The sequence below is a fragment of the Lontra canadensis genome, unplaced genomic scaffold (assembly GCF_010015895.1).
Source record: "Lontra canadensis isolate GAN:19392208 unplaced genomic scaffold, GSC_riverotter_1.0 scaffold8, whole genome shotgun sequence".
Taxonomy (NCBI): Eukaryota; Metazoa; Chordata; class Mammalia; order Carnivora; family Mustelidae; genus Lontra; species Lontra canadensis.
Window position 1 is genome coordinate 13,814,345 of NW_022631002.1, and position 26,422 is coordinate 13,840,766.

At 41.9% G+C, this 26,422-nt stretch overlaps 2 protein-coding genes across 7 annotated transcripts in view; one reads left to right on the top strand and one right to left on the bottom strand.

The window, feature by feature from the left end:
* Positions 1–1,553, top strand: part of IST1 (IST1 factor associated with ESCRT-III) — a 33,366-nt gene extending 31,813 nt beyond the window's left edge. For 5 of the 6 annotated variants that reach the window (XM_032854037.1, XM_032854036.1, XM_032854038.1 and 2 more), the window contains one exon: positions 137–1,553. In XM_032854037.1, the coding sequence (XP_032709928.1) occupies positions 137–336 (200 nt within the window). In that variant the 3' untranslated portion in view covers positions 337–1,553. The remainder of the gene's footprint in view (positions 1–136) is intronic. The other variant, XM_032854039.1, reaches the window with a different exon arrangement.
* A 767-nt stretch (positions 1,554–2,320) lies between these two features.
* The window catches only part of PKD1L3 (polycystin 1 like 3, transient receptor potential channel interacting), a 52,008-nt gene continuing 27,906 nt past the window's right edge, over positions 2,321–26,422 (bottom strand). The window contains 13 exon segments of the mRNA XM_032853712.1: positions 2,321–2,333; positions 2,692–2,831; positions 4,492–4,593; positions 5,005–5,215; positions 6,624–6,784; positions 7,555–7,682; positions 11,857–11,990; positions 13,094–13,329; positions 13,332–13,396; positions 15,357–15,363; positions 20,801–20,902; positions 21,360–21,559; positions 21,912–22,108. Coding sequence (XP_032709603.1) covers positions 2,321–2,333; positions 2,692–2,831; positions 4,492–4,593; positions 5,005–5,215; positions 6,624–6,784; positions 7,555–7,682; positions 11,857–11,990; positions 13,094–13,329; positions 13,332–13,396; positions 15,357–15,363; positions 20,801–20,902; positions 21,360–21,559; positions 21,912–22,108 — 1,696 coding nt within the window.

Consider the following 26,422-nt stretch of genomic DNA (forward strand, 5'->3'; position numbering starts at 1 on the left):
ATTAATCATTTTCTAAAAACCAGTGTTGTCTCCTGTATTTTCATTGTTTCTGCCAAAGGGGATTGTGGGCTTTGAGGATCTGAGCCACTTTTCTCTAGTGTTTGTAACACTGTGCTGCTTACCCTAATTTAATTAGGTCCTGGGCCCAAGCCAGAAGCCTCTGCAAAGCCCCCTTCCCGACCCACGGATACCTACGACAACTTTGTACTACCGGAGTTGCCATCTGTGCCAGACACACTACCAACTGCATCTGCTGGTGCCAACACCTCAGCATCCGAGGACATTGACTTTGATGATCTGTCCCGGAGATTTGAGGAGTTGAAAAAGAAAACCTAGGTCTCTTAAACCAGGCAACCTGCAGGCTTTGAGATTTGAGACTGAGCTGTTTCTCCTTGTAATAATCTCCATGAAATTCTTTTTCATCTCTTAACCATCACTGAGTACATTCTTCCTCTGGGCTCTCCTGCTCTAAATTCTGCTGCTTTCCAGTTCTCTACTGCTACTAAGAGACTAATGATTAGCGACTATGAGGCCAGAGCATCGGACTCTGGGCCGCTGGTTTTGTCCAGCTCCCGTGAGTGTGAGCCCAGCTTCTCCCATCACCTTCTCCCATCACAGAGAAGACTCTGGCTTCTGTGTCCCTCCACAGGGGAGTGAGAAGGTGAAAGCATTATGAGGAGAGCTGCCAAAGATGGCTGGACACAGAAGAATATTTCATGAAGTCTCTCAGCTCGGTGCTGAAGTTCTAGACTTAGAAACAAACCCCTCTGTACAGAGGGATTTTTGGTGAGCAAGAATCAAAGCAAAGGTGTGCTATGAATGGGAGAGACTGACTCTGGACGCCACTGTAATAGTTCCCGGAAGCTGGGTCCGCTCATTGGCATATACACTACTCCTTGCTGCCGGGCACTGTCCTACCTGGATCCAGTTGCGAAGTTAATTTGGAAAGTTGAAAGCTTCTCTTAGTTCTACTGGATTCTCAGGGAGCCCTCCGTGGCCTTTTGCTTTGAGTGCTGTGTTCCCCTTTTACCAGAGGGCAGCACTGCATAAATTCCTGTTTTTCCCCATAGCATGTTCTGTTGGATTGCATTTACTGGCAAACGAAGGACAGGTCACATACCGGGCAGAGTCACCATTCAAGGCTGAGGTGGGCTTCCAGTTGCCTTAATAGAAGTACTCAAATCTCTTGGGTAGTGAGCTGGAATGCCTACAGGAGAAGAGGGGTTCCTGTTTTCATTTGAAAACTTTATGATTAAGAGAACCTTTAAAAACTGATTTTAGATAAGTTTTTGGTGCCCATAAAACATGTGGCTGTGGTTGTTGACTACTTTCCTGGGTGGATGAGACTCTTTACTATTGTAACTTAACGTGTTCCTTTACCCCCTAGCTGCAGCCACCCTTCCCTGGAGGGATGGCTCTGGGATCAGAAGACAAGATGCTGGCTTCTGTGTAGTGTACATGTACACACCTGTTTCAACCAACTTTAATGTTTTTGATTGGTTTGTATCTCATAGCTCAGTAGCTGATAATAAAGTTAAAAGTTCTGTGCCCTGCTTTCTCCACTTGTTTGGTCAAGTGAGGAGGTACAAATTTGGATTTTAGTGGAGAGTATTTTAAGTAAGTGACCCATGCTGGGCATAATCCAGAGCTTACCTTTGGTTCCTTGGGTAATGTGTACGTCTGAAGCAGCAGCGAGTCCAGTCCATTTCTAGTTCTGTATTTAAGCCCGGGGAACATTTTTGAGTTTGCTTGTTTAGTCCTTGGGAACAGGGCTGCCCGTTAGCCAAACCTCACACTTATATCTTTGATTTTAATGAGCTGCAGTGAGCTCAACTCTGACTCCTATGTATTTCCTACAGCCATGCTGAAAACAGTGGTGGTGATTGTTTCTTGCTTTTTGGCCGCAGAGCTGGATTACCCTGTATCGCTCTCGTGGTGTAAACCCCTTCCTGACGGCGGTCCGTAAACCCAAGAACCCGCTGCCAAGGAGACTTTGACTCCTCAGTGACTACAAGATTAACAGTGTATTAAACCAGTAATTTCCTAAACTATACCCTACAAAGGTAGGGAGAGGTGAAGAGAGCTCTCCACTTAGCAGGGAGCCAGATGAGCTCAATCCCAGGACCTGGGATCATGACTTGAGCTCAAGGCAGACACTTAACCGACCGAGTCACCCAGGCGCCCGAGATAGTCCATCTTTTAAAGCCGCAGTGTTACTGCCCGCTGCTGTCATGGCTGTTTGCTCACATGTCCTGGTGCCGCTGGATTCTTAGTAAACTGGCGAGTTTCTGTAGCACCATCTCTATCCGTTCAGCTTCTTTCAAAGTTGTCTCCTACACAAAAGGAGAAAAGTGAGGGAATTAAAATTGATGCCATTGTTGAGAGGGGACATGGACCAAAAGATTTAAAAACTAGGATTAATGGTAAACATACTGTTCCTGTAATGATCTACTGTCAGGCATTGGAGCGTTTCTGCTACATCACAGTTGAGGAACAGCTATTTAGAAGACTGTGGATGTCCTATAAACTGGGCGTTCTGTTAAAATGGTTGCCCGAGCTATGGAGATAATGAAGGGACTGAGCTGGTTCTGTGCATTAGGTCAGTCTGTGATCTCAGGAGCAGCAACAGTTGAGTTTTTATAAGGCTAAAATCATGACACGTTTATATTTCACTTACCGAGTCAGTGTTACCTTCCTCTCTTAAGGGATTTTCTTTCTTTACCAAAGGCCATGAGAATCACCAAAACAAAAAGGTTAATGATCACAAGTAGCATCAGGAAGACACTGGTGAGAATCAGAAAGGATCCCAGGATTGGGTCTAAAGCAATAACCTGGAAAGGGACAATACAATGTTTTGATTTTAAACACTGACAGTTTAACATATTTTTAAAGTAGAAGTTATATACTATAATGTTTGCGATATATTCACATAAAATATTTGGTAGACAGTAGGGAGAGAAGCAGATAAAAAGGAAAATGCTTTTGAGTGGACAGAAGAATATGAATGACAGACTTAATGGGTATAAAGATAATTGACTTAAGATAATTGACTTCTGCTTTCACCAGAAAACAGGTAAGTCCCAGTAGAATTATAAGTGATTCAAAGCCCATGCGAGTTTTGGCAGCTCTGGAAAATATATCTAAGCATGGAAGCTTGAAAGAGTAGCAAAAGCACATTGAAAGAATAACATCAGAAATCATAAAAACTGTCTCTGCCATTCTAAGAACCTCTATAAACAAAGGAGCATTCCAATAAAATTTAAGAAGTTAACCATAAAAAACTGGCTTTTTTTTTTTTTTTTTCGGGTGTTATATTTTAAAAGTAAGTACTGGGTTTTGCCATTCTTTACTTTTCAGCGTGAAGTGATCATTCTCAAATACAGGGACTATGGTAGTTTCTGTAAGAGTATTTTAGTTTATGTGTTCATTTTAACAAATGTCTATTTTCCCTTGGTATTGGCTTATTCACTGTTGCCACTAGGGTACTATTAAAAACAAATCAACAACAACAACATAAAAAACAGTCCCAACAACTTAAGAGGATGAATGTTTACAATAAATATCACTGTGATGGACATCTGTATGATCAGATACTGCTTAATTATAGCTACTCTAGGTCAACCAGACAACTTTCACCATCTTTGTGATACAAAACTTTTCCCAGTAAGTATACTCCATTTTCCCTTCACATTATATTATTAGAGAAGGCTTTTTTTTTTTTTTTTTTAAAGACAAAAAGGTGTTAGCAAAAGCTCATTGTTTTATTATTTCCTTAAGTGTCTTAGTATATAAAGTGTTCCATGGGTGAAGGTTTCATTCCCCGGTTGAACCCAGAACCATAACAGGTCTTTCTCAGATCTTAGATGAGAACTTCCCACATTAGGAACTATGTTAAGAAACTATGTAAACTTGCCCATTTGAGTTCTAGATTTTCAGAAGGTTAAACTTCATGGAGATCTTTACAATTTCACTAATGTAAATTATAGTTTTTCTTTCTGTCTTGATCAAATCTATATATGCTAGGGCTCCAAATCCTGATCTGGGTTTCCTGTTTCTTTTATATAGGATAGGGATTTGTGTTGGGAGTTCTTGAGGGAGAATAATGAACAGAAATATTGTGGCTTTTGTTCTGGAATTGTACCTCCTTAATTTTTTTAGAAGGCACTTTCATTATATACTTCAAAGGGCTACTGAGAAAGAAGCAGCAAATATTAATCTGGCTAGGTGACGAGAACCTAAATTCAGGCCCAGCGTCCTGGCAATAAGATTAAGAAGTGAAGAAATTGGAATTAGGTGCTTGAAAAAGGGACATATCTCTGAAAGTAATAGCCCAACGTTGAATGCATAGGTAGCACCACAGAATGGGAAGGCAGAGGATCTACACTCTTCTTTTCCAGTGTGCAGTGGCACAGAAGGGGCTGCTATTGTAAGCAATTCTTGCCTTGTAGACAAAATAGAATCCTGCAGGGAAGCCAGGATGGGGGTTTTTACCTCCTCTGGATGAGAGATTCCCAGTAGGAGGCCAACAACAGTCACTGCTGAGCTGAAGAAAGTTCGGTAGTCAGAGATGCTCCAACCAAACAGCAGGTTAAACTGAAAAGGAGAAAGACTAATCAGAGGACAGACAGCAGTAGGGCTGATGTCAGTTCTTTCCCTCCTGGCTTCATAAGGAGCCAACACAGGACCAAAGGGGATGGAAATCATAGACGTGCCTTAGTGGCCATTCAAATCACAATGCCTTAAAATTATTTTATAGTTACATAGCATGTTCATATTGATTATTTGGCCTTCACATCACGCTGTGAGCTAAATTTGAGGAGAGAAGACAGATGTCTGATTTTAAGCCATACTCCTGGTGAAGTGTGGAACTACAACTAAAAACCAGTTTTCATACTCTTTTTTTTCCAAAATTCATTGCCAACTTGAACTGATGGTTTGCCGTATAGTGCTTTCTTGGAAAGCAATGTGATTCCAAGGCCACAGCTTTGGGGAATGAGGGCTTACAGCAGTGGCACAGCCTGTGAGCAGGATCAGGATGACCAGCAAGAAGCCCACCACCTTGTCCCAGGCTTTGCCAAGTGTCCTCCCGATGACCTGCAGCCTGAGGTTATGGTGCAGCAGGTTCCAAAGCTGAATAGTTGCCAACAGAACCAGGAAGCCCATGAGGTGAATGATGGCTGGGTTTACTTTCACTGCCTTGTAGAAGCTGATGAACCTGTGCCAAGGAAGGGTGACAGTTAACCGCTGAAGTGCATGCCATCCATTTCTCCACTGCTTCCCCTGCTCGAGTGCAGCAGCTCTGACAGTCCTATTAGGTCAAATACTTGATGCAAGAACTCTCCAGCATGGCCTCCAGTACTTGTGGATGTGAGAGCACTGGCAAAAGGCCGTGTATTTGCTTGGGAGAGCTGAAGAAATACTGAAATAAAACCTCTAGCAGATTACTCCAGACTCATCCCGCCAATCCAGGCCAGCCTCCTCTACTGCTGTGGTTTGAGTTAAACCCCTCCTCTCAAAAGGAGAGGAGTTAGCCTAATGAGATGTGTCATTATGCTAGTCTGTTTTCTGTAGCACTCTAATCCTGTATTCTCTGGGGGGTGATTGATCTAATAGGTTTAACAGTGCTGAAAGTAGAAAGATGATTGATAAGGACACCCGGGTGGCTGAGTCGGTTAAGCTTCTGTCTGCCTGCAGCTCAGGTCATGATCCCAGAGTCCTGGGCTGGAGTTCTGCATCATGCTCCTTGCTCAACAGGGAGCCTGCTTCTGCCTGCCACTCCCGTGCTTATGCTTGACAAAATCTTAAAGAGATGATTGATAAACTAGAAGGGAGGAGTGTTGTGTGAGAAACATAATCTCGTGTTGCAGCAACTAGGTTACTTGGAAAGACTCCCATAGATAGAGCAAGTTGGCTCTTGATCACAACTGTTTTTAGTGTCTAAGACCTAGACAGTGCCATGCAGCAAGATGGACCTCAACTGTCAACACCATATAAACTCTGTCCCTGCAAAAATGGCCCTCTAAGGATGACCTGGGATATTTTCTCATTACACAGATCAGCAGTCCACACTGTTGGCCACTGAAAAAGTAAAGTACCACGTTGCAATATGTGGTCTGGGAAATAGATGCTCTTCCCCATGGGAAAGACCACAGAAGGTGTCCAAAGGGGCACCAGAACATCTCTTCAGTATGGATAAGCTAATGGATGGACATCTCTACCCAGAAAACAACCCCCTTTGGTTTAAAAAAAAAAATGCACTGGGTTTTATTTAAAGGGTGATCATTTGTCATGCCTCAGGCTTTATTCTTTGGCCAGTGTGCAAAATATGACTAATTCTAGGTCCTTGCTATATGGAATTTAAATGCATTACCTTTGACAGACACATACCTAAGTATTATGAAAGCAGAGAGCTTTCCAATGTGATGAGCAGTATATGGTTACTTGTTAATTGTTTTCTCAACTGTGGACATTGGTCTGAGTTCTGTATTTGACTCTGGTATCATACAAACATAGGTCTGATAGAGCAGCGGAAGAGGAAGGGGAGTCTGAAAGAAACTTGTGCGCAATTGGGAAACTTTAGACATTGAACAGGAACAGCCTGTGCTCCTCAGGCTCTGTCTTACCTGTCCTGGTCATAGTGGTATCGTGCCATGTTTTTCTTATGCAGAGAAGTACGCTCCATGTCAAGACCCAGGAGGACAAAGCTAATGAGGATTATGCTCACGTCCAGAATGTTTCTTTTCCTAGAGAAGAACCTCCACCTCTGTTGTTTCAGCCAATGACCCTAAAAGGAGACACACAGTCACTATTGCCTGCCTTGAGGATTAGCCAGGTCTTTCCCTAATGAAGCATTTTAACCCTGGCAAGACACTAAGCTGGGCCCTTGTCAGATCCAACTTGAACACGATGGGTTATGGTCTTGGTGCTGCTCTGTAGTCACTCAGAGCTGCTGCTTATAGAAAAGCCGGCTTTCTCTAACCTGCATTGGATACACATTATTTCATTCCTGTTGCTTAAATTTAAAATGGTTTTCAAATTAGTTATCAAGCCTGAAAGTAAGATGTGTTGTCTTAAGATGGATTCTGTTTTGGTGCCACTACTTGTACTGAGTACTTGCTCCGTTCATCAGATTTTCAATTCTTGCTGTTAGCTTATAGAGGGATAATACAACGTACAAAAAATAATATTCTTTTTTTTAAGATTTTATTTATTTATTTGACAGAGATCACAAGTAGGCAGAGAGAGAGAGGGGAGGAAGAAGGCTCCCGGCTGAGCAGAAAACCCGATGTGGGGCTCGATCCCAGGACCCTGAGATCATGACCTGAGCTGAAGGCAGAGGCTTAACCCACTGAGCTAACCAGGCGCCCCCAAAATAATATTCTTTTTACAGAGTTAATTCCTTCACTCTTGAAAACTTACAGAGCTACTTCATGGAAAGCCAGTCAGCCTTTAGCTGAATTCAGGCTCTGGAAGGGACCAAAGTCATAGCCATAATTCTTGTAATAACATTGTGGAGCTCCCTTGATAACACTGGCAACCTTGAGAATTTCTCACCTGTACAAAGGCATAGTAACAGACTAGTAGGTAATAGATGACTTGCGAGATGAGAGACCAGGCAAAGTCCTCCTTTGATGCCTGAAGGGAAGTTAAAGTGTCCAGCTTCAGTGAGGGGAAGAACGCACCTGAAAACAGCAAAGAACACCTAGAGTCAGGAGTCTTCAAAACTTACGCCCTCTTCCTTTCAAACTCTTTAAAATCAGTGCAACTATTGCTGGATTATCTTTTTTTTTTTTCTTTAGATTTTATTTGAAGGGGGGGGGAGGGGCAGAGAGAGAGGGAGATAATCCCAAGCAGAATCTGCTGAGCCTGGAGCCTGATGTGAGGCACAATCTCCCAACCCTGAGATCATGACCTGAGCCCAAACCAAGAGCCACACAGTTAACCAACTGAGTCACCCAGGTGCCCCACCGGATTATCTATTCCAAATGTTCTCGAACCTCTACACTTCGCTTGGTATTTCCTCTAGATCTGTCAGGGATATTAACTCAGATCACACATGCATAACTACTGGAGAAATGCACTGTTTGCACCAGTCAGTAGAAGGGGAAGATATACTCGTGATCCCACCTTGAGGGCACAGTCTGTGACTTCACAGCTGTTAACAGGTGTTGCTCTGGTCGAGCGAGAACAGGTGCAGAGATACACGGACTCTGTACCCCCTCTCCATATAAGGTTTGGTAGAGAGCGGACTGCAATGTGAAGCGTGGGGAAGATGGAATTTAAAGCTATTTAAAATACATTTTGAGAAATTAGTATGATAGTGCTTTGAGCCATTTCAAATGTAGTTACTTTCTAAAAGTAAATTTATGTAAAGCCCTAATACCCGATGAATACTCACAGTATCCTGGGAATACTCACACATTTAGAGAAGGATAGACTAAAAAGCCTCAGATTCTACCTAGAAGGACAGTGAGGTGGTTGCTTCTAAAATCATGAAAGGTCTTGTGAATTTAAATTTTCATAAAGCCCCAAAATACTAGAATTAAGATGTACCCCTTGTAGTATAAAGTACATTTAAGAATAAAAGGAATTCCTACTTCATATTGTTTGATCTTAAGACTGGGACTTTCCCATGTTTATTTCAGCCCTATTTGAAGTTTGTGTGTGTGTTGGGGGAGGGGCTTGGTACTTCCTAACAATAAAAAACCCTATGAAGACCCATAGGAAGCCTTCATACTTCATTTAGAACAAGTGTAGAAGTCTAAGTATAAAACTCCTGATCAGAAGTGACACCTGGGGGCACCTGGGTGGCTCAGTGGGTTAAAGCTTCTGCTCAGGTCATGATCTCTAGGTCCTGGGATCGAGCCCCGCACTGGGCTCGCTGCTCAGTGGGGAACCTGCTTCCTCCTCTCTGCCTGCCTGCCTCTCTGCCTACTTGTGATCTCTCTCTCTCTGTCCAATAAATAAATAAAATCTTTAAAAAAAAAAAAGTGACACCTGGTGGTAAATGGAAGGATACTAGTGGGCAGATTCTGGGAACAGAATAAAGAGGAAGTTTGATCAGGACAGACTTCCTGTTAGAGGTAGGGGAACTGAATATATGAGTGTCTCTCTAATCTCATAAAATGCCACTATAATGATAGTGACAGGATAAAAAAAAAAAACCTGAAGGAAAAGGAGTGTAGATGATAGCAACAAACTCTTGGAAGCCAGTAAACAGAAGAATGACACCGATAACAGATTCAAGAAAGGGAAAGGCAAAGTCAGCTGTGTAGAAAACCCAGAAGCAAGCCCAGAAAGGCTGGAAAATTGCTGGCATTAGATACTTCTGAAGGTAAGGTCAGATGAAACTGGAAATAGAATTCATCCCAAGTCTGAACATAAGCAGTTAGATCCCAGACTTCCTCCCTCACCATTCACAACTAGGTATTTGCTACTCATCGTGCCTTCCACCACTAAAACTAAAGGTTTATTTCCTATTGTTGAACTAGAGAGAATCCCAAATCAGGGACAATAGGTCTATTTGCAAGTAGTGGTCTATTGGGAAAGAATTAAGAGAAAGTTCTTAATTTTATTTTGAGAGCGAAGAGAGAGACAAAGTGTGCTCATGAACAGAGAAAGGGCAGAGGGAGAGAGAGAATCCTAAGCAGGCTCCAAGCTCAGTGCAAAGGCCAACTTGGGGATCTTTGACCCTGAGATTATGACCTGAGCTGAAATCAAGAGACACTTAACCAACTGAGCCACCCAGGCACCTCTAAGAGAAAGTTTTTATACTGCATGGTGATGCCTCCCAGTCCTTTTTCTCAACAGTCTCAGAGAAGTCCACAAGGCTGACATCCTCAAAGCAGGGGTTTGGAGGGTCCTTGTATGTGAAACTGCCAGAAAGACATTAGGAACAGCTGACAAGCTCTTTCTATGAACAGGGAGCTTCTAACTAGCATTTATTTGCTTTTTACTATCTCTGTCTTCAATATGATAAAACAGCCACATATTGAACCTCAACACTGACAACTGGAAACCAAAACAAATAAAAAAAGAAATTCAGAGGCATTAGAGAAAGTGAAAGAGCAGAAAAAAAAACAACAAAGCCTGTCACATCCTCAGAGAGTTGAGAGGATACCATGTCCATAAAAGAACAGGATACTATGAAAAAAATATTGAGGACAAATACAATTCTTGAAAATTAAATTATCAAGATGAATACTTCAACTTCCAAACCACTTGTTAAATTTATCTCCCAGAAACTAGAAGAAAAAGATGGAAAAGCAAAAAAAAAAATAAAGAAAGAAAAGGATCAGTCTAGGCATCCCAATGTCAAAATGCCAGGAATACTAGAAAAAGAGAACAAAGAAAACAAAGAAAAAATTGATAGAAATCTGTGAGAAAATTTCTCAGAACCTAAGGACACATTTCCAGGTTAAAGGACTCACCAGGAAGAGAAAGAAAATTCTAAAAACTTTTGGGAATTGGGGGCATCATACATTTTTTAAAAAATTTATTTATTTGAAAAAGAGAGAGAGCACAAGTAGGCAGAGTGGCAGGTGGATGAAAGAGGAGAAGCAGGCTCCCCAGCAGGGCTTGATCCCAGGACCCCAATATCATGACCTGAGCCAAAGGCAGACCTTTAACCCACTGAGCCACCCAGATGTCCCCATCATCATACTTCTTAACAACATGAGAAACTAGAAGGCAATGGAACTATACTTTTCAAAATTCTGTAAAAACAACTGTATCCAGAATAATGAGCAATCACGTGTGATGGCAGAGTAAGAATAGTTTTGGACCTGGAAGTCTTCAAAAAATTTACTTCTTTTGTACGCTTTCAGTAATTTCCCAGAGGATATGCTCCAGCAAAATGAGGAAGTAAACCCAGAGAGGAAAACATGGGATCCAGGAGAAAGAAGATCCAACAGAGGGGAGATGTCAAGATCATCCCCAGAATGATACTGTAGGGAGAATCCAGGATGAGCATTGCATGGCAGACCCAGAGAATAACCAATCTGAACTGTACCGAAAGGGTGGAGGGCCCCAGAGAGGCCCTTTTATCTTTGAAAAGATAAAATATAGGTTGCTTGATACTTTTTGAACAGAAAGATTTTTACTTCAGGAGGAGTTTGGAGGTGAATCAATCATAGATTCATGCAAAACCAACCAAATGGAATAAAAAAAAGAAATTAATTATAAACTCTAAGGAAAATGTTGTAGAAGAAAAGAAACTATAATACAATTACATGGCTCATCTTTGAGAAATCATTTAGATAATCACAATAATGGAAATATTAAACTAACCATAAATTATTACTATATTTGGAGAACATGGAAAGAGAAAAGTGTGTGTGTGTGTTGTGTATGAGTATAAGAAAGTTAAATGCTCAGCATCATAGGAAGAAATAGTACCTAAAACTGAAAATGCATGAAATAAGTAATAAGCATGGGGTGCCTGGGTGACTCAGTCAGTTAGGCATCCGCCTTTGGCTCAGATCATGATCCCACGATCCTGGAATCAAGCCCCGCATCCGGCTCCCTGCTCAGCAGGAAGCCTGCTTCTCCCTTTTCCACTCCCCCTGCTTGTGTTCCCTCTCTCGCTGTGTCTCTCTCTGTCAAATAAATAACTGAAATCTTTAAAAAACATTTTTTTCCAAAGAACCAGTTAAAAAAAAGCAGGCGGTAGCCTTCTCTGGGAAAGGGGAATGAGGTGAGGAGGAAGAAAGGACTGCTCATTTTTGCCTTGAATTACTTGACTTTTAAAATTATGTATAATAACTTTAACTAAAATACTGTCTTTTAATGGTACAAAATAAAGAAACTGAGCTTTCTCCTGACATACCCAGGTCAGGACAGAAGAGACCTCTGTACCTGCATTGTTGGACTCCAAAATCAGGGTCACTACACAGAACAGGTTCACATTAGCATTGAAGACCACAAATTCCACAAAGAGGCTTTTGGTGCAATGGTCAAGCCAGTGGCTCTGTTCAAGATGCTGCAGAACTCTGGGAAAACAGAACGACAGGGTCAGCTTCTTTCTCCATTCAATCCCGCAAAGGAGAAAAATGGCCTGGCATTTCCAATATCACGTGCCAGTCGCAAAGCTACATTCCCAAATATCGTTTGCCTACAGAGTACTATTACTAATCCCCAAACTTTCACTAGTATTAGTTCACACAGATAGAAATTGAGAGGTCCATAAAGATGAAAGTTTTCATAAGAGCATTCACATCAGGTTTAAATGTTCAAGAGAATGGATTTGGTGTTTAATACCTAGGGTAGAATTAACACCTACCGCTATTACTCCACCACTTCTAAATGTTAAATGCTTCTCTTTATTTTTTAAGATTTTACTTATTTGAGAGTGTGAGAAAGCCAGGGGAGCTGCCGAGGGAGAGGGAAAAGCAGACTTCCCGTGTTTTTGAACAAATTCTTGCTGTAAACTTAAACGAAGAGGTAATTTAAGCTTTTGCATATATAATGATAAAAATTCTTATCACATACACATACAAAAACACTCTAAAGTCTCTGGAAATTTGACTGTGAATATTTGCATTGATTATGGCTCATGAAAGGCAATGCTTCCTCTTAAATTTAAAGATTATAGTTTGCCTAAACTAGGGATACCAGAATTGAGATTGGAAGGTGTTTTCCCAGATGACCAAAAAAAAAAAAAAAATGAGTTTGGGCAAAATGCCAAACCAAAACATATCTGTAGTTTGAGGTTGAACAAGGAATTTTTAAACTAAAAGGTACATTTCCTTAAAAGTCTAAGAAGTGTCCACAAGGGGGACGCTGGGGTGGCTCAGTCGGTTAAACGTCTGCCTTTGGCTCAGGTCATTATCCCAGGGTCCTGGGATTGAGTCCCACGCTGGGCTCCTTTCTCTCTCTGCCTGCCTCTCCCATTGCTTGTGCTTGTACTGTCTCTCTGACAAATAAATAAATAAATAAGATCTTGGAGGGGGGTCAGATTTCTCTTAAAAAAAAAAAAAAAAAGAAAAGAAGTGTCTACAAGTGTCACAGACAACTGAGCACCATTATGGCAGCAGTAACTGTCCTAAGAAGGGATGTGTCCTGGTTCTCCTGTCCAGGGCTTAGGCTTCCTCACCTGATAGCAGTACGGGAGCTTCTCCCAAGTCTCACAACATACCCTCCTCCTGAGTAGGTGGCAAATTCCCCTTGGACAGGACAGCCCCCCGCTATCTCTTGATTCTGATAATGCCAAATGCTCTCTGATTTTGTGACGTTTGTATCAGGCAGGCCCCAGTTTACTCCATAGTTCTCTGTATCCTCCTGACCTTGGGGAGATGACTTCACTTGCTCTTGGGGAGACACTCCAGTTGGAAGGAGATGCGAATCTGACGAAGCAGGACATTGCCCAGAAGAAAGGAGTTCCCATCAGCAATAAATCCTAACAAAAAGAGTACAAGAAACCACTTTCACAACTGCCTTATTAAGTTAGTAACAAAAAATGCACACTTTCACCACTATTTTAAAAAAACATATTTGGACTTTCTAGTTAATGCAACCAGGCAAGAAAATGAAATAAGCATAAAAATAAGGAAGTGAAATGGTCATCATTTGTAAAGGACACATAGGTGATCTAGATGAATCAGGAGAAATCAACTGAAAGGCATCAGCATGACAGTGAAATAGGAGGTGGCCTGCTTGTGTCTCCTCTCAGCAACAGTAATCCACAGATGAAAGTGCCTTTGTGGGAGCCTTGGGATCCAAAGGTAGGGAACTGTGAAACCCCAGTGGAGTCCAAGACTGACAAAGTCCATTCTGAGAAGGCACGTCCATGCCCAGATGACAGACTCACCACCTATGGTCCTGATAACAGACCCAGAAACAGTTCTGCCCCTGTGGACTTGGCTACAGCACCATACACCAAGGGACCCAGGAATCACTTCTGCCTGTGTCTCAGATAACAGGCCTTTAGACCTTAGTTCTGAGTGCCAGTCCCTCTCAGCCACAGTCCAAAAGTCCCTGGAGGTAAGCTCACCAAACTCGGTCTGTCTGTAGATCCTGCAATGGCCTTTAACTGGACTCCAGCCCCTCTTGGCTACAGTCCATGAGCAGTCCTGCTAGTCCAGAGACCAGCTGGGAGACACACCTATCAATGTGACTGGAGATAAGCCTACCAACCTGGTCTGACTTCAGATCCTGAAACTTCTAACTTGCCTCCAGACCATTCCAGCCATGGTCAGGGAGCAATCCTGGTGGGGGACACACTCATCCATCCCTCCAGAACCAGGTCTGTAGATACTGGTCCTGGCTATAGATACTGAACAGCCTGGGGACTCCATTCCTGTCCCTCTCAGCCACAGTCCAGGGCCCATCCTGCCTGCCCAGGGACCCACCCAGCGACCCAGCAGGAGCCCTCCCAGAAATCTGGGGGGAGCCACACTCATTTTTGCATTTGGTAACAGGCCTGTTCTACTCCAACCCTTGTCCCGGTGCCAGCCTCACTGAACAAGGTTCTGCAGTCAGTCCTGTCCACCCAGAGAGGAGACCAGATCCACACTATCCAAGCCCCTGGTAACAGGCCTACAAACTGTGGACCCCACTGTGGATATAACCACAGCCAAATGACCTAACTCCATCCCTGATCAACTTAGATTCTGGAGGTAACTCATCAGCCTGGGGAACTGACAGAAGAAGGTTTTTACTTGCCAAAATTGGTCTGTAAAGACTAGAAAAGGTGTTTGCTCCTTCAAATGCATGAACACCAATCCAAGACTATATAGATCACAGAGAATCAGGATCAGACAAACATGACACCATCAAAGGAAACTCCTCAAGTTCCACTAAATGACTCCAAAGATACAGAGGTCTGCGAACTGCCTCAGAAATCAAAATAATCTTCTTAAAGAAACTCAGTGAAAAGCATGAGAACACAAATAAATGAAGTCAGGGAAACAATGCAGGGACAAAATGGTAATTTTAACAAATAGAAACCATAAAAAAGAACTAAAGAGAAATTCTGGAGATGAATAATTCCATGGTAGAACTGAAAAATTCAATACAAAGCTTCAACAGTAGACTTGATCATGCAGAAGAAATAATCCGTGAACTTGAGGAGAGGTCATTTGAAGTTAGCCAGTTCAAGGAACAAAAAGAAAAATGAATGACAAAGAGTGAACAAAGCCTCTGTCACTTCCGGACACTGTCAAAAGGAAAAATATACATATCATGGGAATCTCAGAGGAGGAGGAGAGACAAAGAGGCAGAAAACTTATTTAAAGAAATGAATAGTTGAAAATGTCCCAAATTTTGGTTAAAAATAGAAACATCTGGTACATGAAGCACAAAGGACCCCAAGTCAGATCAACCCAAAGAAGATTACTCTGAGATACTTTATTGTTTACCAAACTGCTAAAAGTCAAAAACAGAAAATTCTGAAAACAGAAAGAAAAAAAATAACTTTACACACACACACACACACACACACACACACACACACAAACCCCCAAAGGCTATCAGATTTCTCATCAGAGATCTTGCAGGCCAGAGGGAGTAGAATGATATATTCAAAGTACTTGAAAGAAAAAAAACAAAACAAAACTTGCCAACCCAAACCACTATACCCAACAAAACTGTCCTTCAGAAGTGAAGAGAGCTAAAATCAGCCCCAGACAAACAAAAGATTAGGGAGTTTATCACCACCAGGTCTTACGAGGGATGCTAGAGGGAATTCTTTTAGCTGAAAGGAAAGGAGGCTGTGTGACAACATGAAAGTATAAAACTCACAGGTAAAGGTAAATATATAGTCCAATTCAGAGCTTGGTACTACTGTAGTGGTGTGTAAATCACTTTTATCTTTAGTATAAAAGTTAAAGACTGTAGTGTTAAAAATAACTACCACTATAATAATACATCAGTGAATGACAGCATAGGAAGAAAGGCAATGGGACATCAATTACATAAAGCACAAGGAAAGGAGAAGTAAAAGCACAGAGGTTGTTGTTGTTGTTGTTTTAATGTACAGGCAGAACAATCTTATTTTTTTTTTAAATAATCTCTACACCCAGTGTGGGGCTTGAACTCACAACCCTGAGATCAAGAGTTGCATGCTCTACTGACTGAGCCAATCAGGCACCTCCAAATGTAGAGCTTTTTATGTGATTAAAGTTAAGTTGTTTTCAGCTTAAAACAGATGTTATAAAATATTTTACATAAGCCTTATGATAACAGTAAAGCAAAATCTGTAATAAATGCAAAACAATGAAAGGAAGGGAATTAAAGCATACCACTACAAAAATATAAATCACAAAGATACCAAAAGAATAAAAGAGGAACAAAGGAACTGAAAAAACTATCAGAAAATAATAAAGTGCCAATAGAAGGTTCTTATCAATAATTAAATGTCAAAAGATTAAATTCTTCAATCAAAAGACAGAGTGACTGAATGGTAAAAATACAAGATCCAATAATATACTGCCTATGAGAGACTCACTTTAAAGTACACACATAAGCTGAAACTGAAGGTTTGGAAAAAAAAAATATCCCATGCAAATGGCAACCAAAAGAGAATAGAAGTAGCTCTAACTTATAACAGAAAAAACAGAATTTCAGGGGTGCCTGGGTGGCTCAGTTGGTTAAGTGGCTGCCTTCAGCTCAGGTCACAATCCCTGGGATCAAGTCCCATGTTGGGCTCCTTGCTCAGCGGGGAGCCTGCTTCTCCCTCTCCCTCTGCATGCCTTTCCCCCGGTTTGTACTCCCTCTCTCTGACACATAAATAAATAAAATCTATACAAAATAAAAAAAAACCCAGAATTTCAGTGAAACTCAGTCACAACAGACAGGGAAGGTCACTTATGATAAAGTGATACAGGGCTCACTTCATAAAGAGGACAAAACAGGGGCGCCTGGGTGGCTCAGTGGGTTAAGCCGCTGCCTTCGGCTCGGGTCATGATCTCAGGGTCCTGGGATCGAGCCCCGCATCGGGATCTCTGCTCAGCAGGGAGCCTGCTTCCTCCTCTCTCTATGCCTGCCTCTCTGCCTGCTTGTGATCTCTCTGTCAAATAAATAAATAAAATCTTTAAAAAAAAAAAAAAAAGGACAAAACAATTGTAAATATATATGCACCCAACCTGGAACACCAAAGTAAAGTAAATGTTACCTGATAGAAGAAATAGATAGCAATACGGTAACAGTAGGTGATTTCAATACCCCACTATCAAAAATGGATAGACTGTCTAGACAGAAAATCAGTAAGTTAATACTATGAGCCAGATGGACCTAAAAGATATATGTAGAATATTCCATTCAACCAGAATATACATTCTTCACAAGTATACCTGGAACATTCTCCAGGATAGATCCTACATTGGGCCACAAAGCAAGTCTTCACAAATTCAAGAAGACTGAAAGCATATATATCAAGTATTTTTTTTCTGACCACAATGTATAAAATCAGAAATCAATATCAAAATCAGGATGCAAATTGGAAAATTCACAAACACATGGAAATTCAACACCACACTTCTGAACAGCCAATGGGTCAAGTTAGGAAATTAAAAAGTACCTTGAGACAAACAAAAATGCACATAAAAATGTCATACCAAACTTATGGGATGCAGCAAAACCAGTTCTAAAGAGGGCATTTTATAGTAATAAACACCTATTTTATGAAAAAAAGAAAGCTCTCAACTAAACAAGCTAACTTTGGTCTTCAAGAAACTAGTAAAAAAAGAACTAAGCCCAAAGTTAGCAGAGGGAAGTAAATAATAAAGATTAGAGTAGAAATAAATGAAATAAAGACAAGTTAAATAGAATATACAAAAATAAAAATATTTTGAAAGACAAACAAAACTGATAAACCTTTAGGCTAAACCAAGAAAAAGAGGATTCAAATAAAATTATTAAAGAGTAGACATTAACACTGGTATCACAAGAACAAAGGATTATAAGAGACTACTGCGAAAAACTGTACGCCAACAAACTGGACAGCTTAGAATGGATAAATTCCTAGAAACACACAGCTTATTAAACCTAAATAAAGACAAAATAGAAAATCTGAACAGACTATTAACAAATAAGGAGACTAATCAAAAATTTCCCAACAAAGACAAGACCAGGACCAGATGGCTTCATGGGTGAATTCTACCAAACATTTAAAGAAGAATTAACATCAATCCTCAAATTCTTTCAAAAAATTAAAATGGAGGGGTGCCTGGGTGGCTCAGTGGGTTAAGCCTCTGCCTGTAGCTTGGGTCATGATCTCAGGGTCCTGGGATTGAGCCCCTCATTGGGCTCTCTGCTCAGTGGGGAGCCTGCTTCCGCCCCCCTCCCTGCCTGCCTCTCTACTTGTGATCTCTGTCAAATAAATAAATAAAATCTTAAAAAAAATTAAAATGGAAGAAATTGTTCAAAATTCATTTTATGAGGACAACATTACCCTCATACCACAGCCTACAAGAAAGGAAAATCACAGGCCAGTATCCCTGATGAACACAAATGCAAAAATCCTCAACAAAATGCAAACATATGAAGTTCAAAAGTACATTTAAAAAGATTGCACACTGCAACCGAGTGGGGTTTATCTCCTGAGTTGCAAGGATGACTCAACATACACAATTCAGTAGACGTGATACACCACATTAGCAGAACAAAGGATTAAATCACATGACGATTTCCAAAGATGCACAAAGGAGCGCCTGGGTGGCTCAGTCATCAGGCGTCTGCCTTTGGCTTGGGTCATGATCCCGGGTACAGATAACATGATCTTATATATAGAAAACCCTGTAGAACGCCACAAAAACAAAGACAAAGACAAACCCATGAGAACCAATAAATGAGTTTAGTAAAGATGCAGGAAACAAAATCAGTACACAAAAATCAGGTGCATTTTGTTACATGGACAACGAATTACCAGAAAAAGAAAGAGAATAATCTCATTTACAAAAGTATCAAAAAGAAGAAAATATCTGGGAATAGATTTAACTGAGAGGGTGAGAGGTCTGTACAATGAAAACCGTAAGACACTGATCAAAGAAATAAAGACGCAAATAACTAGAAAGATATTCCCTGTTTATGCATTAAAAGAATATTGTTAAAATGTCCGTATCACCCAAAGTGATCTACAAATTCTGTGCAATACCCATCAAAATTCAGGCATTTTTTTCACAGAAATAGAAGAACAATCCTAAAATCTGTATGAATCCCACCAAACATGCCAAAGAGACAGAGTGATCTTGAAAAGGAAAAAGCTGGAGGCATCCCACGTCCTAATGTCAAACCGCACTACAGAAGCTATTGTAATCAAAACTGTGTGCTATTGGCATAAAAACAGACACACAGGATGATGGAACTAAATGGGGAGGCCAGAATCAACTCACGCATTTACGGCCAACTCCTCTATGGAAAGGGTGCCAAGTATACACAGCGGGGCAAGACGGTCTCTTCAACCAACGAGACTGGAAAAACTGGATACCTGAATGCAAGAGAATCAGACTGGACCCTTTCCCTATGCCACATACAACAATCAGTTCCAGATGGATTCCCAACTCAACTGTAAGACCTGGAACTGTAAAACTCCTGGAAGAAAACAGGTGCAAAGCTCCCTGACATTGGTCTTGGCATTTCTTTGGAGAGAACATCAGAAACCAAAATTAAACAAGGGAAAATACAACAAAAAACTTTCTGCACAGTGCCGGAGACCAACAAAGTAAAAAGTTAAACTATGCAACGGGAGAAAGTATTTGTAAACCATACATCTAATAAGGGGTCAATATCCAAAATACCTAGGATCCCATTCAACTGAATATCACAAAAATAACGGATTTAAAAATGGGCAAAAGACCTGAATACATTTTTTTTTAAAGATTTTATTTGACAGAGATCACAAGTAGGCAGAGAGGCAGAGAGAGAGAGTGGGGGGAGCAGGCTCCCTGCTGAGCAGAGAGTCCGATGCCAGGCTCGACCCCAGAACCCTGGGATCATGACCTGAGCTGAAGGCAGAGGCTTAACCAACTGAGGCACCCAGGTGCCCCTCAGTCAGTCCGTACTGAGCTCACACCAGGCCCTGCTCTAGGTGCCAGGAGCAGAGTGGATGAAAGAGCATCCTCGTCCACAGGGAGTGCACATTTGAGAAGTGAGAGAGACAGGCAATACCCAAACATTATCCAGGGCATGAGAGCGCTAAGAACAAAAATTAGGTAGGATGAGGGACAGAGAGTGGTGGGGAGGGAACAGTGCTATTCATTGGTAAGGAAGGATTAGAGACAGTTTCTCTGAGGAGTGGCTTGTGAGAGAGGCCACAGTGCGGAGATCTCTCAGGGCATCAGCAGGATCCCAGGCCCCTGAGGTGAGAACGTGCTCATGTGGGAAGGCACCGAAGCCTGCGCGGCTGACGGGGAGTGGAGGAGGGTTCAGGGGGAGGAGTGGAGGGCCCGGATGTAGCCAGGGACAGCTCTGGGAAGTCCCCTGTAAGCTCTGGAAAGGGTCTGCGATTTGAAGTACGATAGAAACTATGGGACGTTCTGAACAGGGGAAGAATACAGATTTATGTTCAAAACCATAGCATGGGGAGGACGGAATGAAGAACGGCAAGGGCAGAGGGAAGGATGGCCCAAATGAGAGGTGGAAAACGGCACCTTCCTCAGTTATGACTTGCATTTTCTCACGAGGGCACTTAACAAAGCCTCTCATCTATTCCAGAGCCCCGGGTATTGTTTGAAAACACCAGTTTGCACCGGGCTGTTGGAGATGTGGGCAGACTCAGACATTGCTCATGGGAGCATTAGTTGGTACAATAAGGAGAAGACTGGCAGTATCTTTTAAGATTGAGAATGTATACATGGGGCAATACATATGTATTGTTAATGCTGTGAGACGCCCATAAAGATTGTTCCCACTCTGAGAGTAGGTAGGTGTTTCTCCTGAGCAGGAATCCCACCGTTTCCTTCAATTCCTGAATGTGGAGCCAAGATGAGAAAAGTCAGTCTGACATTCGCCCGGGACTGATAGCAGTTATACATGGCAGGGTCGTCTCTTTACTCTGAGAGTGAATGCTCAGTGGGAAGAACCTTTATTTTTCATTTTCTTTCTCCTTTCTCAGAAAGAAGTCACCTCCCAGTAGCTTCAAAACTAGTTTTATGAGGGATTACAGAAAGAAAGAGGGGACAGCTGGATCAAACATCACCACTGAAAACTGGAGAGTAGTACCTTCTGGACTCACATCTAGTCCTCAGTATATTAAGAGAGACGAGGGGGCATGAGCATCATGGCCCAGGGCACAGGACTTAGGGAAAAGCTGCCAAGGTTAATAGGACCCGCAAGCCTTCTAGGAGATCCTCTCCACCGACCTTTCTCGCTACATGTGGAAGCAGGGCCTGCCATCTACTTATAAAATTAGGCACCAGGCTTACCTCAGCCACCTCTGTGAGAGACAGAGGCTCAAAAGGAGCCTCTGGGAGGCAGGAGGCTTGGCTGGGAGGAAAGGGAGGCAGGGGTTCGTGTGGCTGGATCAGCGGGAAGAGGCGCCCAATTACAAGATTGACGGGGAAGAGGAGGACAGCAGTTTGGACGCTGGTGAGCAGCTGGGACCAGGTCCCAGGGAACGGACCCACTGGAAGAAGAACATGACAGCAGCCTTCATCCTCAAGAGCTGAAGTCATCTCAGTCATTGCCCTCCCAGCTTTAGGTACCTGTTTGGCAAGTCAGCCATGATTATCCAAAGACAGGACATCCTCATGGACATTATCTAGGGACAGGACATCTAAGGCTAAGACTGACATGCCGTTCCCAAGGCTGCTTCACTCATTCATCAACGGGAACAGGGTGGAAGTCTGTTAGAGCATTCAAAGCAAAGTGAAAACAAAGGCACCTCAGGACCCTGTTTCTGACCCTGAAAGGAAGGAGGGTGTGATACAGTGAAAGAATTGCGCGCCACCAACACCCCACGCCAGGCTCACCCGCACCTGGCTTGTCTCTCTCAGCTGTGCTGCTGCTTCTCCTCCAGAACATAACATTGACCACCATGTCTCACAGCAGCGACGTCAGGCAACAAGTGAGTCTCTGGACTCTCGTAAACCGGTTCCAGGGATGTCGAGTTAAGACCGAGAGCCACAGATGGTCCCGGGTGAGCTTCTCTACAATGAGGGACGAGAACAGGTGTCTAAGAAGATAAATGAGAACAGGACAGATGTGAGTTGGCATCCTGATGGGGTCCCAGGCAAAGATGTATTTTGTCCAGCCACAAGCTCACTGTGACAACTCAGCCACCATCTGATACCCTATCAAGATGCTTCCAAATGACATGGCAGTGGGACTCCTTTGTGATGTTAGGACACCAGGTTTTTTAAAAAAATATTTATTTATTTGACAGAGAAAGACTCGATGAGAGAGGGAACACAAGCATGGGGAGCGGGAGAGGGAGAAGCAGGCTTCCCGCTGAACAGGGAGACTGATGCGGGGCTCGATCCCAGGACCCTGGGATCATGACCTGAGCCAAAGGCAGATGCTTAATGACTGAGCCACCCAGGCACCACTGGACATGAGGTTTTTGAGGATAAGGTTAATTTATATTGTATGAGAGTTTAAAATTAAAAACTGTTTTTTTAAAACTTCCTAAGAGTTTTGATAAATCTTTTGCTCTACAAAAGTTTGCATCAGGTTTCCACTCAAGATAGTTTGGTAAATTCACACTTTGAGCACCTGCTCTACTCCAAATGTGGAGGAACCATCAATAAGCTACAAAAAGAAAGAATAACACATACTGGCTGGGCTTAAAAACAGGATAAATATCTCTGAGAAGTGGAATTAGAAAAAATGGTGTTAAGCAGGGAAGTCACAGGATTTCTGGGCTCCAGGTCTGGAAGAAGGTAGTACACAGGTGGGAGTTGCCTCGTGTAGGGTAACTGGAATTAAAAGTGTTTTGTGGGTGGGGGAAGGGAGAGTGGTGAAGGGATGCCATGACACGCACACAAAACTCCCAGCAAAGACTGGGAGGCTTACTGGTTCCGGGCATTTACAAAATCTCTGTCTAAACATTAAATCACCATGAAACTAAAGTGAGCAGAAACTTCACCTGCAAGCCATGATGAACAGAGAATTCATTCAGAAAAAGTCACTAACCAAATAACAATAACAACTACTAAGAACAACATAATCCTGGGGCAGGGAAAGGAAATATGATTTCCAGCATTGCCACATTCCATTATTTAAAATGGCCAGTTTTGGGCGCCTGGGTGGCTCAGTGGGTTAAAGTATCTGCCTTCGGTTCAGGTCATGATCTCAGGGTCCTGGGATTGAGCCCTGCATCGGACTCTCTGCTCAGCAGGGAGCCAGCTCCCCACATACCTGCCTGCCTCTCTGCCTACTTGTGATCTCTGACAAATAAATAAAATCTTTAAAAAATATATTTAAAATGGTCAGTTTTTTTTTTTTATAATTTTATTTTTTTTTTATAAACATATATATATATATTTTTTTTCCCCCAGGGGTACAGGTCTGTGAATCTCCACGTTTACAAACTTCACAGCACTCACCATAGCACATACCCTACCCAATGTCCATAACCCCCCCCCTACCCCCCTCTGCCCAGCAACCCTCAGTTTGTTTTGTGAGATTAAGAGTCACTTATGGTTTGTCTCCCTCCCAATCCCAACTTGTTTCATTTACTCTTCTCCTACCACATTAACCCCCCATGTTGCATCTCCTCTCCCTCATATCAGGGAGATCATATGATAGTTGTCTTTCTCCGATTGACTTATTTCGCTAAGCATGATACCCTCTAGTTCCATCCATGTTGTCGCAAATGGCAAGATTTCATTTCTTTTGATGGCTGCATAGTATTCCATTGTATATATATACCACATCTTCTTTATCCATTCGTCTGTTGATGGACATCTAGGTTCTTTCCATACTTTGGCTATTGTAGACATTGCTGCTATAAACATTCGGGTGCACGTGCCCCTTCGGATCACTATGTTTGTATCTTTAGGGTAAATACCCAGCAGTGCAATTGCTGGGTCATAGGGTAGTTCTATTTTCAACATTTTGAGGAACCTCCATGCTGTTTTCCAGAGTGGTTGCACCAGCTTGCATTCCCACCAACAATGTAGGAGGGTTCCCCTCTCTCCGCATCCTCGCCAGCATCTGTCATTTCCGGACTTGTTAATTTTAGCCATTCTGACTGGTGTGAGGTGGTATCTCATTGTGGTTTTGATTTGTATTTCCCTGATGCCGAGTGATATGGAGCACTTTTTCATGTGTCTGTTGGCCATCTGGATGTCTTCTTTGCAGAAATGTCTGTTCATGTCCTCTGCCCATTTCTTGATGGGATTATTTGTTCTTTGGGTGTTGAGTTTGCTAAGTTCTTTATAGATTCTGGACACTAGCCCTTTATCTGATATGTCGTTTGCAAATATCTTCTCCCATTCTGTCAGTTGTCTTTTGGTTTTGTTAACTGTTTCCTTTGCTGTGCAAAAGCTTTTGATCTTGATAAAATCCCAATAGTTCATTTTTGCCCTTGCTTCCCTTGCCTTTGGCGATGTTCCTAGGAAGATGTTGCTGCGGCTGAGGTCGAAGAGGTTGCTGCCTGTGTTCTCCTCAAGGATGTTGATGGATTCCTTTCTCACATTGAGGTCCTTCATCCATTTTGAGTCTATTTTCGTGTGTGGTGTAAGGAAATGATCCAATTTCATTTTTCTACATGTGGCTGTCCAATTTTCCCAACACCATTTATTGAAGAGGCTGTCTTTTTTCCATTGGACATTCTTTCCTGCTTTGTCGAAGATTAGTTGACCATAGAGTTGAGGGTCTATTTCTGGGCTCTCTATTCTGTTCCATTGATCTATGTGTCTGTTTTTGTGCCAGTACCATGCTGTCTTGATGATGACAGCTTTGTAATAGAGCTTGAAGTCCGGAATTGTGATGCCACCAACTCTGGCTTTCTTTTTCAATATTCCTTTGGCTATTCGCGGTCTTTTCTGGTTTCATATAAATTTTAGGATTATTTGTTCCATTTCTTTGAAAAAAATGGATGGTACTTTGATAGGAATTGCATTAAATGTGTAGATTGCTTTAGGTAGCATAGACATTTTCACAATATTTATTCTTCCAATCCAGGAGCATGGAACATTTTTCCATTTCTTTGTGTCTTCCTCAATTTCTTTCATGAGTACTTTATAGTTTTCTGTGTATAGATTCTTAGTCTCTTTGGTTAGGTTTATTCCTAGGTATCTTATAGTTTTGGGTGCAATTGTAAATGGGATGGACTCCTTAATTTCTCTTTCTTCTGTCTTATTGTTGGTGTAGAGAAATGCGACTGATTTCTGTGCATTGATTTTATATCCTGACACATTACTGAATTCCTGTACAAGTTCTAGCAGTTTTGGAGTGGAGTCTTTTGGGTTTTCCACATAGAGTATCATATCATCTGCGAAGAGTGATAGTTTGACTTCTTCTTTGCCGATTTGGATGCCTTTAATTTCTTTTTGTTGTCTGATTGCTGAGGCTAGGACTTCTAGTACTATGTTGAATAGCAGTGGTGATAACGGACATCCCTGCCGTGTTCCTGACCTTAGCGGAAAAGCTTTCAGTTTTTCTCCATTGAGAATGATATTTGCGATGGGTTTTTCATAGATGGCTTTGATAATATTGAGGTATGTGCCCTCTATCCCTACACTTTGAAGAGTTTTGATCAGGAAGGGATGCTGTACTTTGTCAAATGCTTTTTCAGCATCTATGGAGAGTATCATATGGTTCCTGTTTTTTCTTTTATTAATGTGTTGTATCACATTGATTGATTTGCGGATGTTGAACCAACCTTGCAGCCCTGGAATAAATCCCACTTGGTCGTGGTGAATAATCCTTTTAATGTACTGTTGAATCCTATTGGCTAGTATTTTGGTGAGAATTTTTGCATCTGTGTTCATCAAGGATATTGGTCTGTAGTTCTCTTTTTTGATGGGATCCTTGTCTGGTTTGGGGATCAAGGTGATGGTGGCCTCATAAAATGAGTTTGGAAGTTTTCCTTCCATTTCTATTTTTTGGAACAGTCTCAGGAGAATAGGAATTAGTTCTTCTTTAAATGTTTGGTAGAATTCCCCCGGGAAGCCGTCTGGCCCTGGGCTTTTGTTTGTTTGGAGATTTTTGATGACTGTTTCAATCTCCTTACTGGTTATGGGTCTGTTCAGGCTTTCTATTTCTTCCAGGTTCAGTTGTGGTAGTTTATATGTCTCCAGGAATGCATCCATTTCTTCCAGATTGTCAAATTTGTTGGCATAGAGTTGCTCATAATATGTTCTTATAATTGTCTGTATTTCTTTGGTGTTAGTTGTGATCTCTCCTCTTTCATTCATGATTTTATTTATTTGGGTCCTTTCTCTTCTCTTTTTGATAAGTCTGGCCAGGGGCTTATCAATCTTATTAATTCTTTCAAAGAACCAGCTCCTAGTTTCGTTGATTTGTTCTATTGTTTTTTTGG